This window comes from Leucoraja erinacea, chromosome 27 (genome assembly GCF_028641065.1).
Source record: "Leucoraja erinacea ecotype New England chromosome 27, Leri_hhj_1, whole genome shotgun sequence".
Classification (NCBI taxonomy): Eukaryota; Metazoa; Chordata; class Chondrichthyes; order Rajiformes; family Rajidae; genus Leucoraja; species Leucoraja erinaceus.
In genome coordinates, this window is record NC_073403.1 from 30682500 (window position 1) to 30700560 (window position 18061).

At 40.4% G+C, this 18061-nt stretch overlaps 1 protein-coding gene across 2 annotated transcripts in view; it reads left to right on the forward strand.

Moving 5' to 3' along the window:
• The window catches only part of LOC129710395 (leucine-rich repeat-containing protein 37A-like), a 119431-nt gene that overhangs the window by 89369 nt on the left and 12001 nt on the right, over nucleotides 1-18061 (forward strand). For both annotated transcript variants that reach the window (XM_055657362.1, XM_055657363.1), the window contains one exon: nucleotides 15888-15992. In XM_055657362.1, the coding sequence (XP_055513337.1) occupies nucleotides 15888-15992 (105 nt within the window). The remainder of the gene's footprint in view (nucleotides 1-15887; nucleotides 15993-18061) is intronic.

Below are 18061 nucleotides of genomic sequence, written 5' to 3' on the forward strand. Positions count from 1 at the left end.
TATGATAACATTCCTTTTGACCCCTTCTTTTGTCCCCTTCCAAGCTTGTTGCAATGCTCTTCCATGTGGAAACATTTGAAGGATAGAGCTCATCATAAGATTTATCCAAAGAGATAAGCCATAGTTTTAAATCAAAATATTAGGATTTTTTTTAATGGCTCCACACCAATATTTTAATTAAGGTTGAATGCTTGCCTTTCCATTTGAGTTAATGTTTTGAACTCTATAGAGGATTATGCCATGCCTTGAAATTTAAGGTCAATCTATTTGATGCACTGAACACTTGCAACACACAGTACTAAAGCTTAGTACTAAAACATTCATAAGATTGGTCAAAATTACCTGGAAAACTCAACTTTAGTTCAGTGAGTTTATTCACTGAAATGGATCCTTGGCAACTCCTCCAAGAATATCCATGCAGATCGTGATCCTGTCACATTATCGCTATACCGACCGCTGGATGTGAATAAGCTCTTAACAACTTTCCCTGTGGCAGGTACAGTACATCAACAGACAAGGTAACCGTGAAGGGGAGGGAAAAGTTGAGGGATGGGAGATGCGTTCTTCTCCAATGAGTCTGGCCTGATCATCTCCCATATGCCCAAGCCACTGCGAATGACAGCCTAACCCACGGGCCAGTGATTGCTGCCTGCAAGTGCAAATATGGATTACGAAAGGGAACTCCAGTGAATTATGTAACATCCTGCTGGTTACTCAGAAGTGAGGCTGGGAGACATTCTGATCAAAACCACTCACTTACAGTTCAGACTCTTTGTTTCATTCCCAAGGAATTAACAATGGATATCTTTATTAATGCACCTCAAAACTCCTGTTTCTTCAGAATTTCCTCTTCATTGGAGAACAACGCATCTCCCATCCCTCATCTTTTCCCTCCCCTCCACGGTTATGTTGTCTGTTGATGTACTGCAGCTGCCACAGGGAAAGCTGCCACAAGAAATATGCATAGTGTAACCAATTATATCATTCGCTGTGCAACCAATATTGGCAAAGGTTTCAGCCATGCCTAACAGAATCATGCCCAAAAATGTTGATGGCTATTTTCCCAATGGCTGTTGATTAACCCAGATATAAATACAAGTATAATCCAATATGTGCCAAAGAACTGTTAAGCCCAATTGCATTTAAAAAAAAAGGTGCAACGATGGGTCCAAATTCTAACCTTTGGTCCCTACTGATTTGAGCCCAATTTTATTTTTTTGCCACAATATTTTTTCTACATCTCTGAATCTTAATTGTCTTGATAATTCCTGTGTAAAATGTTTTGTTTTGTTTTCAGATTTTTTTGAGCAGTAGTTATGGATAAGAACAGGGCAGGTCCACCAGTTAAAGTTCTGAATTGGGGCACAGCCAACATTGATTAGACAGGAACTTGAAAAAGTTGATTGGAGTAGCGTGTTTGCTGACAAAGGGACGGCTGCAAAGTGGGATGCTTTTAAAAGAGTGATGATGCAAGGCATGCATGTTCCTGACAAAGTGAAGGGCAAGGCAGCCATGAGTAAAGAAACCAGGAGGACGAGAAATTGAGGCTCGGATCAGGAAAACAAAGAAGGCATGGACCAAGTTTATGCAGCTGGGACAGAAAAATAGAAACATAGAAAATAGGTGCAGGAGTAGGCCATTCGGCCCTTCGAGCCTGCACCGCCATTCAATATGATCATGGCTGATCATCCAACTCAGTATCCTATACCTGCCTTCTCTCCATTCCCCCTGATCCCTTTTGCCACAAGGGCCACATCTAACTCCCTCTTAAATATAGCCAATGCACTGGCCTCAACTACCTTCTGTGGCAGAGAATTCCACAGATTCACCACTCTCTGTGTAAAAAATGATTTTCTCATCTCGGTCCTAAAAGACTTCCCTTTTATCCTTAAACTGTGACCCCTAGTTCTGGACTTCCCCAACATCGGGAACAATCTTCCTGCATCTAGCCTGTCCAACCCCTTAAGAATTTTGTACGTTTCTATAAGATCCCTCCTCGATCTTCTAAATTCTAGCGAGTACAAGCCGTGTCTATCCAGTCTTTCTTCATATAAAAGTCCTGACATCCCAGGAATCAGTCTGGTGAACCTTTTCTGTACTCCCTCTATGGCAAGAATTTCCTTCCTCAGATTAGGAGCCCAAAACTGTACGCAATACTCCAGGTGTGGTCTCACCGAGACCCTGTACAACTGCAGTAGAACCTCGCTGCTCCTATACTCAAATCCTTTTGCTATGAATGCTAACATACCATTCGCTTTCTTCATGGCCTGCTGCACTTGCGTGCCTAATTTCAATGACTGGTGTACCATGACACCCAGGTCTCGTTGCATCTCCCCTTTTCCTAATCGGCCACCATTCAGATAATAATCTACTTTCCTGTTTTTGCCACCAAAGTGTGTAACCTCACATTTATCCACATTATACTGCATCTGCCATGCATTTGCCCACTCACCCAGCCTATCCAAGTCACCTTGTAGCCTCCTAGTTTAGAGGGGTTTAAACAGTTTAGAGAGCTTCAGATGGGTTCAGAAGTGTTATAGAGGGAGTTTAGAGGGTCCCAGAGGGGTTTAAAGTCGTTATAAATTGTATTTCTCTGAAATTGAAGATAGACATAAAGCTGGAGTAACTCAGCAGGACAGGCAGCGCAGCGACTCTGGAGAGAAGACCCTTATTCAAACTGAACTGAACTCTCGTTGGTGAGAGTACTTGTGATTGTCTGAAGAAGGGTCTCGACCAGAAACGCAGAGCCGCTGCCGTCCCGCTGAGCCACCTTCAACTTCAGAGCCAAATAAAAAACACAGAGTGCTGGAGGAACTCAGCAGGCAAGGCGGCTGCCTCACCCACTGGGTTTCTCCAGCATTTTTGTCTACCGCTAAACAGCAATGATTCCGGGAATGCCAAGGCGACGGTGAGAGTGGGGCAGTGGGAGAGCTAGAGAGACACGAGATGGGGAGCGGGAGAGAGGGTGCGAGCGAGAGAGGGAGGGAGAGACCAAAACACAGAGAGACACAACGTGGGTCGGTAGGTGAATGACTGACCTGCACATCAGGAAGAAGCCCCTTCTGGCCGTCCGGGGCCCTCACTCATGATGGTGAGTTTAAAAAAATTCTCAATGTGTCATCTATCTACATTCCTCAGTAAATGTAATTGTGTTTTAAACAAGTATTATTGATGCCGTGTGAATTTTATTCAAAGGAACACGGCGTCATTAATACTTATTCAAAACACAATAACATTTACTGAGGAATGTGGATGGATGCAGATTGATGACATTGTATAACAACTTGTTAACTACTTGCTGTTAAGAAGTGCTAACAGTACTAGTTAACAAATTGTTTGTGTCTGATGGCTGTGCAGCAGTTGTTATACATGTTCGTTTAAAAAAAAAATCCGGATGGCGAATTAAAAAAATAATTATTTAACAAAGAGAATTCGTATTTACATACGAAATACGGAACATTAGTGTGGGGCCCCAATTAGGTGCGGGGCCCAATTGGGAGCAATTGCTCAAATCGGATTTAGGCCGGCCCTGTCTGGAGGTGTGTGTTTTCACACTTCTGTACCTTTTGCCCGACATGAGAGTGGAGAAGAGGGAGTGGTCGTGGTGCGACACGTCCTTAATGATGCTGCTGGCCTTGCCGACGCAGCGTGAGGTGTAAATGGTAGGGCGGTTGGTTTGTGTGATGGTCTGGTCTGCATCCTCAATTCTCTGTAGTTTTGTGCGGTCTTGGATGGACCAGTTCCCAAACTATGCTGTGATGCAACCCGATAAAATGCTTTCTACGGGATATCTGTGGAAGTTGGTGAGAGTTGTTGGGGACATGCCGAACCACCTAAGCCTTCTCAGGAAGTAGAGGCATTGGTGTGATTTCTTGGCCATTGCTTCAATATGGTTGTCCAAGAAAAGGTGTTGGTGATATTTACTCCTAGGAATTTGAAGCTTTCAACCATCTCTACTTCAGCGCTATCAATGCAAACCAGAGTATATGTTCCACTTTGCTACTTGAAGGCATTCACCATCTCATTTATCTTGCTGACATGGAGAGAACGGTTGTTGTCTTGACACCAAGCCTTCCTGTGCTCTTTCATCATTATGTGATATTACTGTGTGATATTATAACTCTGCAAGTTAAAAAGGCTGGGAACATAATCATATGAATGTTTGCTTATTTTGCTTATAAGAGGAAAATGGAATCCCAGGATCAAAGTTTAATTACTTGTGGAATTATGTTAAACCACGAGATGTTCCATTAAATCTTAGACAGAAGGTCTCCTGGACTTCAGAAAAGATATTACAAAAATGCTATTCCAATTAATTATGCTGCAGGTTGTTGTATTTAAAATTTTATTATTGTGATTATTGGATAAACATATTTATATACGACTGGTAGCTTTGTTTTGCACAATTGTGGATTCAATTCAACTCTATAATGCCAAATTGTAAAATGAGTGTTGAACATCAAAAGCATGACCCTGTTCACCACTGGGACAAAACTTACTCTGCCTGTTCTCCCGAGGGTAATATGGAAAAAGACTGAGCCTTTTTTGTTGTGCTGAATGTTTTCATTGCATGGTCTTAACCATCAGCAGCAGAGATGCAACCTCGATCGCCGCAGCTTGGTGCCAACCCGAAGCATGCACCCTTTTTAGGGCGGGCACTTATGGATGTCGAACCGGATGGCATCACCCTGCTGCAGACTTCAGCTGCCTCAAACGCAAGAAGATGGTCTTAACAGGGTGATGTAATTATTCCACAAACATTAATTGGATTGTGATGCATTTCTGTTACAAGACTTTCACGCGTATGCAAATAAGACTCGTCTTTACTTCCCCATAACAACACTCAATCTCACGGCCTTTCTGTTATAGGTTTTTTTTTTCTCTCTGTATCTGTTTCCTTGACATAAACATTTGGAAATGCCCTTGCCCTACCAGTGCCTGCTACTTTGTATGAAGCTTATGACAGATTCTGAGAGTTGAACATTTCAGAGAGTTTCAAACATCACATATGTGAGCTTGGCATCACCAGAGGAGTATTAAAGCTGAACTCATAACATTTGAAAGGAAATTAGGAAGGCAAAGGCAAAACGATGTTGGATTCAAAATGACGTAATTGGTAGGCAAGAAAGGAGGATGGCCAACTGGAAGATTATTGATGCACGACTGTCTCTAGCAGGGTCCAACCGGTTTCAGCAAAATTATTTTAGTGGTCTATATATCAATTACTGATAAATGAAGGACCCAAGATTAAGGAGATTTTGGACAAAATAAAAACTGATAATGTGGTTGATAGTGAGGAATGAAATTGTAAACTACAGGAGAACATCAATGGACAGGTTAAGAATTCAGTGCAGTGATTACTCTTAATTGTTTTTGGGAGGCAAAGAATGCAAGGGAGTATGTAATAAGTCACGGGGCACTGAGAAGAAAAGGCAGATCAAAGCACGTTGGGTTGCATGTCTTTAAATCCTTAAATAGCAAGGAAATGTACCAGTTTCTTGCTATTATTGGCAAGGAATATAAAATGGGCTGCACGGTGGTGCAGCGGTGGAATTTCTGCCTTACAATGCCAGAAACTCGGTTTCGATCCTGGCAACGGGTGCTTGTCTGTACGGTGTTTGTACATTTTCCCCATGACCTGCGTGGGTTTCCTCCCACACTCCAAAGACGTACAAGTTTGTGGGTTAATTGGCTTGGTATAAATGTTTTAATTTTCCCTAGTGTAGGACTGTGTTAAGGTGCGGGGATCGCTGGTCAGTATAGACTCGGTGGGCCCGAAGGGCCTGTTTCCATACAGAAAAAAGAGAAATTTCAAAGTTTCAAGTTATCAGTTTGAAAGTGTATTTGATCTTCTCTCACATTGCTGACTTCCCCAGGATGCAATGATAGCAATCCTTGTCCCTTCGTTGAAACAAAGGATTTCATTCCTGAAATCTGTAACAGAGAATACTACTCATCAAAGCTGTTGCTGATAATGAAGGTAATGTCTTGCTGACTTGTAAGAGTTTTTACTTTGCCATATGAAACTAGTGCAACTGGATAAAACACCTGTTGATGAAGACTTCTCAAAAGGAGCACACTGCAATCAACACATGGTAAAATTGCACCGTTCCAATATTTAGAGGTTAATTCTTGTATCTATTAATTTGGAGATGGCTACGTTCTTTGCCGGGCAAAGTGAAATTCGTGTTTAGTGATGCATTCAGAATGGTATTAAGGGACAATCTAGAAGGAGGAGGTCAGGCCATAAAGTGAACAGCTGAAGAAAGAGGCAGTGGAGCAGCAGTTTACCTGCTGCTAGAGGAATTTGATGAAACCTGTGATTTATGATGAGTAGACGAAACATGCCCCTCCTGCCTCTATGTGACTACAGTCAGCTAGTACACAATTACATTCCACCATTCAAACATTAATCATCTCACTTATTGCATTATAGTACTTATTTCTTACAAACATCACATTGTTTCTTTCATTCTCTCTCCACGTTATAAAACCTACATTGCTGTGATTTCCAGGGTTAGAGATGCCATACGTTGAGTTAAAACTATGGTATTAATGGTCTTGGCCCTTTTCTGAATACAGCTGGGCATTGGATTACTGCAGTTTGTGCCTCTAATAGTGTCATCTGTGTAATCACCATGTCGACCTCCAGTTATGTAAACGTGCTTCCGAAGTGATTCATGAGAACCAGCAGCCTCCCACTTTGCTGGTAATGGTTCTGAATCTGAATGTTCATTGAGCTGTGGAAAATAGACATGTAGAGTTTAGACATGTAGATCATGGCACAATTATATGGATGGCATTCTTGGGGGTTTAGAAGCTCCACAACACTTGTATCGGTGAGGAATCATTAGCTGTATACTAGAGGCAATCTAAATTAAAAAATAAGGTGATTGTAAAACAAGCCAGGCTAGGCTGATTTGCAGTGAAAATACCAGCAAAGGTTTACTTCCAAAGCATTCATGAAACGAACAAATAGAGATGTAACAGAATCACGATAGGCATGCCACTGTGTGTCGAAAAGATACCTGTATAACTGCCAGGATTCACCCAGAAGCTAGAGTGCTTCTTGCTCTCAGTGTTAGGGGAGGCAGCTGAGAGTTGAAACTTATGTGCCTTCTCTATAGGCATCTTGGTCACCAACTAATGAAAGAAAGAAAGCAGACCAAATGTCAAATTTTAAGTCATACTCTACAGTGCTGTCCTTGAAGTCGCTTACATTGTCTGTTGCTCTTTAAGATTTATATCCTTGATGCTGTATAATTTCTCTACACCACAATAGTTTTCCACCTCTTTAATGGCAGAAAGTTGTACTCCTTGTCCATCCTCCTATGCTTGATAAATGGGATATACAGTGCATTCAAAAAGTGTTCAACCCCTTCACTTTTTCCACATTTTGTTAGGTTACAGCCTTATTCTAAAATTGATTAAATTCATTTTTTTATCATCAATCTACACACAATACCTCATAATAAAAAAAGCAAAAACAGGTGTTTAGAAATTTTTGCAAACTAATTAAAAATAAATAACTGAAATATCAAATTTACATAAGTATTCAGATTCTTTGCAATGACACTCAAAGTTGAGCTTTGGAGCATCCTGTTACCATTGATTTTCCTTGAGATATTTCTACAACTTGATTGGAATCCACAAGTGGTAAATTAAATTGACTGTGCATGATTTGGAAATGCACACACCTATCTATATCCCGCAGTTGACAGTGTATGTCGGAGCAAAAACCAAGCCATGAAGACAAAGGAATTGTCCGTAGACCTCCAAGATAGGATTGTGTCGAGACACAGATCTGGGGAAGGGTATAAAACAATTTCTGCAGCATTGCAGGTCCCAAAGAGCACAGTGGCCTCCATCATTCATAAATGGAAGAACTTTGGAACCATCAGGACTCTTCATAGAGCTGGCCGCCCAGCCATACTTAGCAATCGTAGCAGAAGGGCCTTGGTCAGGGAAGTGACCAAGAACTCGATGGTCACTTTGACAGCTCCAGAGTTCTTCGGTGGAGATGGGATAAACTTCCAGAAGGACAACTATATCTGCAGCACTCCACCAATCAGGCCTTTATGGTAGAGTGGCCAGACGGAAGTCACTCCACAGTAAAAGGCACATGACAGCTCGCTTGGAGTTTACCAAAAGGCACCTAAACAAGATTCTCTGGTCTGAGGAAACCAAGATTGAATTCTTTGGCCTGAATGCTAAGTGTTACGTCTGGAGGAAACAAGTCACTACTCATCACCTGGCCAATACCATACCTACGGTGAGACATGCTGGTGGCAGCATCATGCTGTGTAGATGTTTTTCAGCAGCAGGAACTGGTTGCGGGAAAGATGAACGGAGCAAAATACAGAGAGATCCTTGATGAAAACCTGCTCCAGAGCATTCTGGATCTCAGACTGGGGCGGAGGTTCACCTTTCAATAGGACAATGACCTTAAGCACACAGCCAAGACAACGCAGGAATGGTGCCATGACATGTCTGTGAATGTCATTGAGTGGCCCAGCCAGAGCCTGGACTTGAACCCGATCAAATATCTCTGGACGGACCTGAAAATAGCTGTGCATCGACATCTACTGCCTACCCTATCTGTGCCTCTCATCATTTTATATACTTCCATCATGTCTCCCCGCAACGTCTGGTGTTCCAGAGAAAATAATCTGTCTGTGCAACCTCTCCCTGTGGCTAATACCCCCTAATCGAGGCATCGTCCTGGTAAAACATCTGTACCCTTTCCAAAGCCTCCCCATCCTTCCTGTAATGGAGCAACCAGAATTGCACACAATACTCCAAATGCGGCCTATCGAGAAACATATAAGGCTGCATCATGACTTCATGACTCTTATACCAAATGCCCTGACCCATGTAGGCAAGCAGACCATAAGCCTTGTTTACCACTCTATTTACTTGTGTTGCCACTTTCAGAGTGTGCTGGACTTGGACCCCAAGACAAGAGACATTTATTTGTCACGTGTACCAATTGGTACAGTGAAATGTGTGGTCACCATGCAGTCATACGAATAAAAAAGAGCACAGAACACGATAGCCTTTAACATAGACATCCCCACACAGTGGAATCAAAGTTTCCCACTGTGAGGGAAGGCACCAGAGTTGAGTCATCCTTTGTTGTCCCTTGTTCTCTGTTGCTCACCCGTGGTCGACGGGCTCCCGAACACCTTGGTGTCACCGCTACGGGTGGCCCAATGTTTAGGCCTGCTCACCGGATGATGGAACTCCGATGTCGGAACATTTGTCATGTACATCAATGATCTGGATGATGGTGTGGTAAATTTGATTAGTAAGTATGCAGATGATACTAAGGTAGGTGGTGTTGTGGCTAATGAAGTAGATTTTCAAAGTCTACAGAGAGATTTAGACCATTTGGAAGAGTGGGCTGAAAGATGGCAGATGGAGTTTAATGCTGATAAGTGTGAGGTGCTACATCTTGGCAGGGCAAATCAAAATAGGACGTACATGGTAAATGGTAGCAAATTGAGGAATGCAGTTGAACATAGGGATCTAGGAATAACTGCATAGTTCCTTGAAGGTGGAATCTCATGTAGATAGGGTGGTAAAGAAAGCTTTTGGCGTGCTGGCCTTTATAAATCAGAGCATTTAGTATAGAAGTTGGGATGTAATGTTAAAATTGTACAAGGCATTGGTGAGGCCAATTCTGGAGTATAGTGTACAATTTTGGTCGCCTAATTATAGGAAGGATGTCAACAAAATAGAGAGAGTACAGAGGAGATTTACCAGAATGTTGCCTGGGTTTCAACAACTAAGTTACAGAGAAAGGTTGAACGTTAGGTCTTTATTCTTTGGAACGCAGAAGGTTAAGGGGGGACTTGATAGATGTCTTTAAAATGTTGAGAGGGATAGACAGAGTTGACGTGGATAAGCTTTTCCCATTGAGAGGAGGGAAGATTCAAAGAAGAGGACATGACTTGAGAATTAAGGGACAGAAGTTTAGGGGTAACATGAGGGGGGAACTTCTTTACTCAGAGAGTGGTAGCTGTGTGGAATGAGCTTCCAGTGGAAGTGATGGAGGCAGGTTCGATTTTATCATTTAAAAATAAATTGGATAAGTGGAATGGAGGGTTATGGTCTGAGGGCAGGTAGATGGGACTAGGGGAAAATAAGTGTTCGGCACGGACTTGAAGGGCCGAGATTGCCTGTTTTCCATGCTGTGATTGTTATATGGTTATATGGAACGGGAGAACATTCTCAGCGGCTTGGACTTCCAAATCGGCCACTTCCTACCAGAGTCCGCGGCTCCTGAAGTCCACAGGCCGAGCTGGGCGGAGATTCACGCTGGCGGCCCTCGGTAAAGGGATCCCAGGACTCTGCGATGTTGAAGTCAGCGGCACCCGCACTGGAAGCTCTGCAAACCACAGCTCCGCGATGTTGAAGCTGCAGGCCCAACACTCCAGAGCTTCAAACGGCGATCCAGGTAAGGCATCGCCCGCTCCATGGTGAATCCAATGCTGCACCGCTGCTGAAGCTTTGGGCCGGTCCCCGGCAGGAAAGGCTGCGCCAATCCAGTTGGTAGGCCGCGGGGATGGGGGGGGGCGAAGATGTGACTCGGAGAATAGTCACATCCTCCCTTACCCTACCCCCCTTCCCCACATAGAAATACAAAAAAAAATCCTCCAAAACGTACTTTTGAAACAAACTAAAAATAACCAAAAAGATTGAAAAACAGACAGAGTGTAGTCAGAGGCTGCCATCAATGCAGCGCCCCTAGCGCCCGAAGATCCCTCTGTACATCTATGTTGTTAAGGGTCGTGCCATTATTTGTATATTTCCCTGTACATTTGGCCTTCCAATGTGCAACATCTCACACTTGCTCTGATTAAACTCCATCTGCTATTTCTCTGCCCATTTCTGTTACTGATTTATATCTCACTGTAAACCTTGACATCCTTTCTCACCGTGACCCGAGCAATCCTGGGTGTCATGTGCAAACTTACTAACCAACCTGTTTATTTTTTTGTCTCAGTCATTTACATATATATCACAAACTTGCAGAACTCCAGTGGTCATAGATCTCTAGGCTGAATACTGTCCTTTCGGCCCTTCTAATCACCTGCTTGAGTTCTTTCCTCCTTTATAATTACAGTTTGTAAGGTTTTTAAATTGAAGCTTGCTTTTGCTGATTGGCTTAGTGGTACATCATTGTGAGTTTTTGCATGTTCTGTATATAGTGCAGTTAAATCTGTTTTTAAATGTGTAGTTTAAAAAAAATAAATTTACCACTGCACTGGTATGGTTCACAAGCATGAGCAATCATAAAGGTACTTAGAATGTCCTAGCCAAATCACTGTAAGGACCTCACTAAATTTGAAAATAGAAGCCGAGTTGTTAGTTTGAAGGAAAAAGTGACATTTGGAGCTCATTTTTAATAAAATCGCAATCAAATTTTGGAGAGATGTGATCTACTCAAAACCTAATGATATGTTAGTGGAGGAACTAGAAGAATATTGACAAGAATATTTTTAAACGGTTAGATTTTTTTGTGAATCATAAAATCAGAATGTCTAATCATTAATATGAAGGGTTGAACCAACAAATCAAATAGAAATCAGTTCTGCCGCGGAAAGCACCTCATGGATGAGATAGAATAAAGAAAAATGTCTGATCAATTGAATTTCTTCCTTCCTGCTCTTCTCGCAAACATAGGGCTTGCTGATAGGTTGTAATATTTAAGTTTTGATGTTAATAACCATAATTGTTTGATTATTTTACACCTGCCACACAGTGTGAAAGAGTGTGTTAAAATTATGGAATAAATTGTCATAAGGTCATAAGTAATAGGAGCAGAATTAGCCCATTCGTTCCATCAACTCTACTCCGCCATTCAATCATGGCTGATCTATATCTTCCTCCTAACCCCATTTTCCTGCCTTCTCCCCATAACCCCTTAGCGGGTCATTAACTGAGGAATCACATAGGAAACCTTAGATTCATCCAAACAAAATGTTTTCTTTGTCCTGTGCATTACTCCCACACCTTTGTTGCAATCTAACACAAACTTACTTGCTCAATTGGTACCAATTGAAGAAAATAATAAGCTTTCCATTTGTCCTTAGGCTATGAAATTAGATATATAAGAAAATTGCAAATTTGCTTCATGAAAATGGTAATTGACACCAATCGTAGTCAAGGGTTATGGCAGGTAGACCCAGACAGGGGCCTGTGTTTGAGCACAAGAAGTTCACTAATGCAAGGTATAAGTATGCTGTTTGCTTCATCTGTAAAAATGAGCAAGCTATGAGGGCTGATTCCATGGCTAAGAAGCTACCAAGTAACAATTCTACAGATTTTTGGAAGGGAGAGCTCTTAGCAGTTGCAAAACATCTCTACCATGTACTGTAGATGGAATCTCCGGAACAGCTAATATCACGGAGTTATGGCGACAACATTATAGCACTTTATTCAACTGTGTCCAAGGTGACTTGTATAGGGTGGAAAATATTGAGAGTAATGACTCGATGGTGATTATGTCACATGAGGTGTATCATGCCATGAACAAGCTGCCCAACAACAAAGCAAGTGGCTTGGATCATATCTCTGCTGAACATCTTAAGTATGCGAGTATGAGGATAGCTCCTCTCCTAGCTATTTGTTTTACTGGCTTTATGATTCATGGCTTGTTACCAGACACAATGTTGTCTGTCCTGTTAGTGCCGGTCATTAAGGACAAAGCTGGTAAAGTAGGCAGCCTAAATAATTACAGGCACATAGCTTTAGCCAGCATATTGTCAAAAGTCTTAGAAAGAGTTCTGCTGGATTGATAAATGAGTTTGTTAACTCCACAGATAACCAGTTTGACTTTAAAGCTAAACATGGCACTGACTTATACATATATGCCCTAAAGGAGATTGTAAACAAATAGAGGAAAAAACTCTTCAATCCTTATGTGCTTTATTGATGCTTCCAAAGCCTTTGACCGTGTTAATCACAGAAAGCTGTTTGGTAAAATGAGTCAAAGAGAGGGGTGCCTGAATACATTGTTAGAATTCTGACCTACTGGTATGCCCACCAGACTATGCAAATAAAATGGGGCAATAGGGTCTCAGCCCCATTTGGGGTTAGCAATGGTGTTAGACAAGGGGGAATTTTGTCCCCAGTCCTTTTTAATCTATATATTGATGATCTGTCTAAACAATTGAAAGCCTGTAACACTGGGTGCGTGATTGGTAATATTTTAGTGAACCATATTATGTATGCAGATGATCTTGTGGTCTTTAATCCATCTAGCGCTGGTCTCCAGTAGCTCCTTACTATATGTTCCGTGTATGGTGTGGAACATGACATTAAATATAATGCTAGTAAGAGTGCTGTTATGGTCTGTAGAACCAAAGAGGATAAATGCCTAAAATATCCTGTTTTTAAATTGTCTGACAACAATCTTAGTGTCTGTAATAAGATAAAATATCTAGGGCATATTATTACAGAACAAATGACAGATGATGAGGATATTTATAGGCAACGACGCATGCTGTATGTACAGGCAAATATCGTCTTGCGTAAATTTGGTGCGTGTGCAGATGTGGTGAAGATGTCGCTATTTAGAGCATACTGCACACCCCTCTACACTGCGCAACTGTGGTTGAACTATTTAAAGACAAGTATGCAGAGACTAATATGGCATATAACGATGCCATGAGAATACTGCTAAGGCAACCTAGATGGTGTAGTGCCAGTAATATGTTTGTGGCTGCAGGAGTCAGTACTTTAGAAGCTATCCTAAGACACCACATGTATAAATTCATTTGCAGGATAAATGACTCTAAAAATGTGCTTATTGTGGCCTTGACAAACAAGGGTTAGCACTACACGCTACGAATCCCAGTTGTGGAGACACTGGTATCGTTGTCTCGTTGTAGGACATTGATCATCTTTTAATCTGGATTTTTAACTTAAGTATTGTGGGTTTTTGTTAAATATAAATTATGATGTTTTTATGTGATAAACCATGATTTTATATATATTTATGATATTTGATATGCAATGCATTTTTAATGAAATGTTGCCCCTTGTCTGGACCTTGAGTCCGTAATAAAGTTTATTATCATTATATTATTATTATTATTATTATTATAAAGGTCTCCTGTTCAGAGATAAAAAAAACAGAGTGCTAAAAATATTACTGTATTAGTACTGTATTACTGTACTAGTATCTGTGAGGAGAGAAAAATAAAGTTGATATTAACTTTCAGCTCACTTTCTGCTCAAGTGCTGGAGGAACAGTATCTTTGTAGGGAAAAGGGCAGTTGACATTTCAGGTTGGGACCCTTCTGCAGACAAGTCGATGACCCTTCATCAGATGTACCGCTGAGATTTTCCAACATATTCTGCTTTGATTTCAGATTACCTGTATCTGCAGTTTTTTGCTTTCCTGTCTTCTGAGATTGACTCAATTCAAAACATGTTTGAATAATATATGACAAAGAATAACAGTAATATTTCCTGACAGTATTTATTATTAAAATATTGTCAAATATTTAAATTTCTATGATGACAGAAAAAGCAGTATTTGTAAAATGTCAATAGAGATGGATAAATTCATTAGTTCTAGAGTAAATTAATTTTCATATTAAATCAAAATACCAACGTTAATGCAGAATCTAACATTGACACATTCCCATTGCTTTACATAATGAAATATATTGAAGTGCAAACTTTCTATTGAAGAATTCAGTTTGGATGCTGTTTTACATACAAATGATTAAGAATACCCTTTCAGGCTGAACAGTAATATTGGTTTAAGGAATGTATAATATTGGTTTAATGAATCAGCAACCTGCAGCTGGAGTCCAGAAGAAAGTTAAGGAACTTTTACCCACATTAAAAGTGGTTTAATATCGTATGCAAAGAGCAGGCTATAAATAGTAACCCATCAATACTGCACTGAGATCTCAGGTCTTCTCATACTCACAGGTTATGAACATAGACACACACCTCCAGAGTTCACACTATTTAGAATTGAGCTAAACTGGCATAGGAACTGTAGCTAGGCAAGGGAGAATTCATGATAGCAGATTCTCCACGCTCCATTGAAATAAATAAGAACTGCCATTTATTGGCGTCTAATCATATTTTCAGGACAGGTTAAAGTATTTGAATACCAAATAATTATGGAGGAAAATTAATTTGCAATCAATGAAACTCAGCTATTTCCAATTGTGAAGTCTCGTCAACTGCTTACAATTCTGACTGCACAACATTTATCTTTCATTTCAAAATAGTGATTACTCCACCCAATACAGTGCTTTATGTGTGCTCCAGACTGATAAAAACAATTACATTTTGGAGAGTGGAAAAACTGCATTCAATTTTTTTTTGTGATTTGTACTGCTAATTGCTATGTAATGTTATTGCAGAAATTGTGAAATAGTTTTAAAAAAAAGAATGTCTACGGGTACCTCTGTGACTTAAAAGGTTCTGTTGTATTGTTATGTCATTAAATGTTTGATGGGAAAGGCAAGAAGTCACTGGTAAGACAATTTTTCATCAACATTTGATAAAATTAGCAAGTTTCTGAGTTCTTCAGGGTCATCCGTGTAAGGAGCAATCCGTGCAAAATTGCTGGCTGCCAATTTGTGTTAGCAAGTGCCTTGGTTTCCAGCTTGGATTACTGTGATTGCTAGAGGAACCACAAATGGTAGGAGATCAGAACTGCATTTCACTAGAATATTTTATTATTAATGATGGTTTATTGAGAGAAATAATGGTTATCATTGAATCCTATAATTTCTTCTTTGACCAGATCACAATCTGCTTACAAATGCATGTATCATTGGCTTCAATCTCATACATTAAGTACAAACTAAACTTTCTCACTTATGTCATAGTAAGTTCTGTTTTATTTTTAGAAGAATGCAAGTTTATCTGCAGTGGAGTATGGGCACAAACTTCTGCTGGCTATCGCAGTCACTGTTGTAGTGATGATTATTATTGCAGTGGTTTGTCTAATAGAGGTAGGTTTCTACTCTTTAATATTTAATTCTTTTTATGTGTTTAATACAAAAACCTATAAAGCTGATGAGGTGCTTCCAATTATTTTGGTCATTTATGTTACAAAAATAAATTTAGTAATACTGTAAATTGGGAGAATTGACTTCTATGCCTGAACTAATTAGGATTCATTACAAAGGCTAGAATTTCACAATATTTACCTCCGAATGATTCAATTTGCATTACTCTCTCTGCTGAGATGATTTGAATTTCCAGATTCTCTATTTAAAGGTGTCATTTATTCACCCGGTTAAAGTAAATCATATGCCAATTTATGCGTGGAACGACCCATGATAAATATTTATATAGTGATTTTAGCGATAGTCCAGTGATATAGTTTAGTGTAATAATATATAGTGCTTTTGTTTTATTTGAAAACTTCGCATTGGGAAGATGGCACTGTGAATTTTGATGGGGAGGGTAAGGAGACCGATAAGTTTGTGTTCCAATTTTCAGGGCAGTCAGAGGGCAGACTGATCATTATCCTCAAAAAAGACATTTGAAATTCATGAAATCAATGATAATCCTAACAAGTGAAAAATCATAAAGAGTCAAGAATAACATGTACCATTAAACTGGTGCATGGATAGGCAAGGTTTAGAAGAATATTGGCCAAATGCAAGAAGGTGGAACTAGTGTGTATGGCCCCAGTTTTAAATCCTATTTCTTTTCTGCTAATGAGCTGAATTTCCTGGTAAATACACTTCCTGAAAAAGGCACTCTACTTCTTGCACCCATTTCTTTGGAATGACAATTGAAGTGCTGTTACAATAACCACCCACCTTGATTGTTACTCGACTGTCTAGAATATACTTATCTTCTATACCGAACAAACATCCTCTGAAAACCTCGTTCCAGAAAATTACTCTTCATGGTTCATAACTAATTGCAATGATCTCTGGGTATGTTCTCCATTGTTATGTCATCTCTTCGAGAAAATCCAGAATGTTTTCCACCTATTCCACTCCCCTTTATGAATATTGAGTGGTTTTCATGTCGGGAAACTACTTTGAATCAGCCACTCATAAATTGAACTACGTGCAGCTATGAAGTCCTTCATCCTACATCCCAAATATGCCTACATCCCAAGTATAAATGAGCTAATAACTGAAAAAATGAACAAAATTTGTCATTCCCAGCCAGACAAAAATGGGTTGATAGCAGTTTGGGAAGATGAGGAATTTCTTTATCCAAAGCATTTGGAATCCGTGGAATTCTTTGCCCCACAGGCTGTGGAGACCATGACATTATTTTTAAAGCAGAGGTTAAAGGTTCTTGATTAAGAAGAGCTGGTTGAGAGGAGAAATTAGTTTAGCCATGATTGAATGGCAGAGGAGACTTGATGGGCTGATTAGCCTATCCTGCTCCTTAGTCATGGTCTATGATCTTATTTATAGCAAAAACAAGCACATGCCTTACAATACTCAGAACTTACAATAAAAGCACAGATGAGGTACAGAACATAGATTCACCGGACAGCATCTATAAGCAGAGAACTGTTGTAGTAGAACAGGAGTAGAACCCCTGGTTAGACTTTTGTTGATTGGACATGTCTCGGAGAAAGTCAAAATACCAGAGTATGGTTATCATTGACCTCTACCCTGTTGAATTGTTTACCAATTAAGAATATTTTAAAAGGATGCTTCTTCCATGCAATCCCAACTTTAGTAGGTGAATTGGATAGATTTCTGTTCATGTTTCTGTAATTATGGGCAATGTGATACACATGAGGTGGCACGGTGGCGTAGCTATGGAGCTACTGCACCAGACACCCAGGTGCGATCCTAACTACGGCTGCTTGTCTGTAAGGAGTTTGTACGTTTTCCCCATGACCTGCGTGGGTTTTCTCCGAGATCGTTGGATTCCTCCCACACTCCAAAGACGTATAGGTTTGTAGATTAATTGGTTTGGTATAAATGTGAATTATCCCTAGTGTGCGTAAGACTAGTGTTAGTGTGCGGGGATCGCTGGTCAGTGTGGACTTGGTAGGCCGAAAGGTCTGTCTCCGGGTTGTATCTCTAAACTTTAAAAA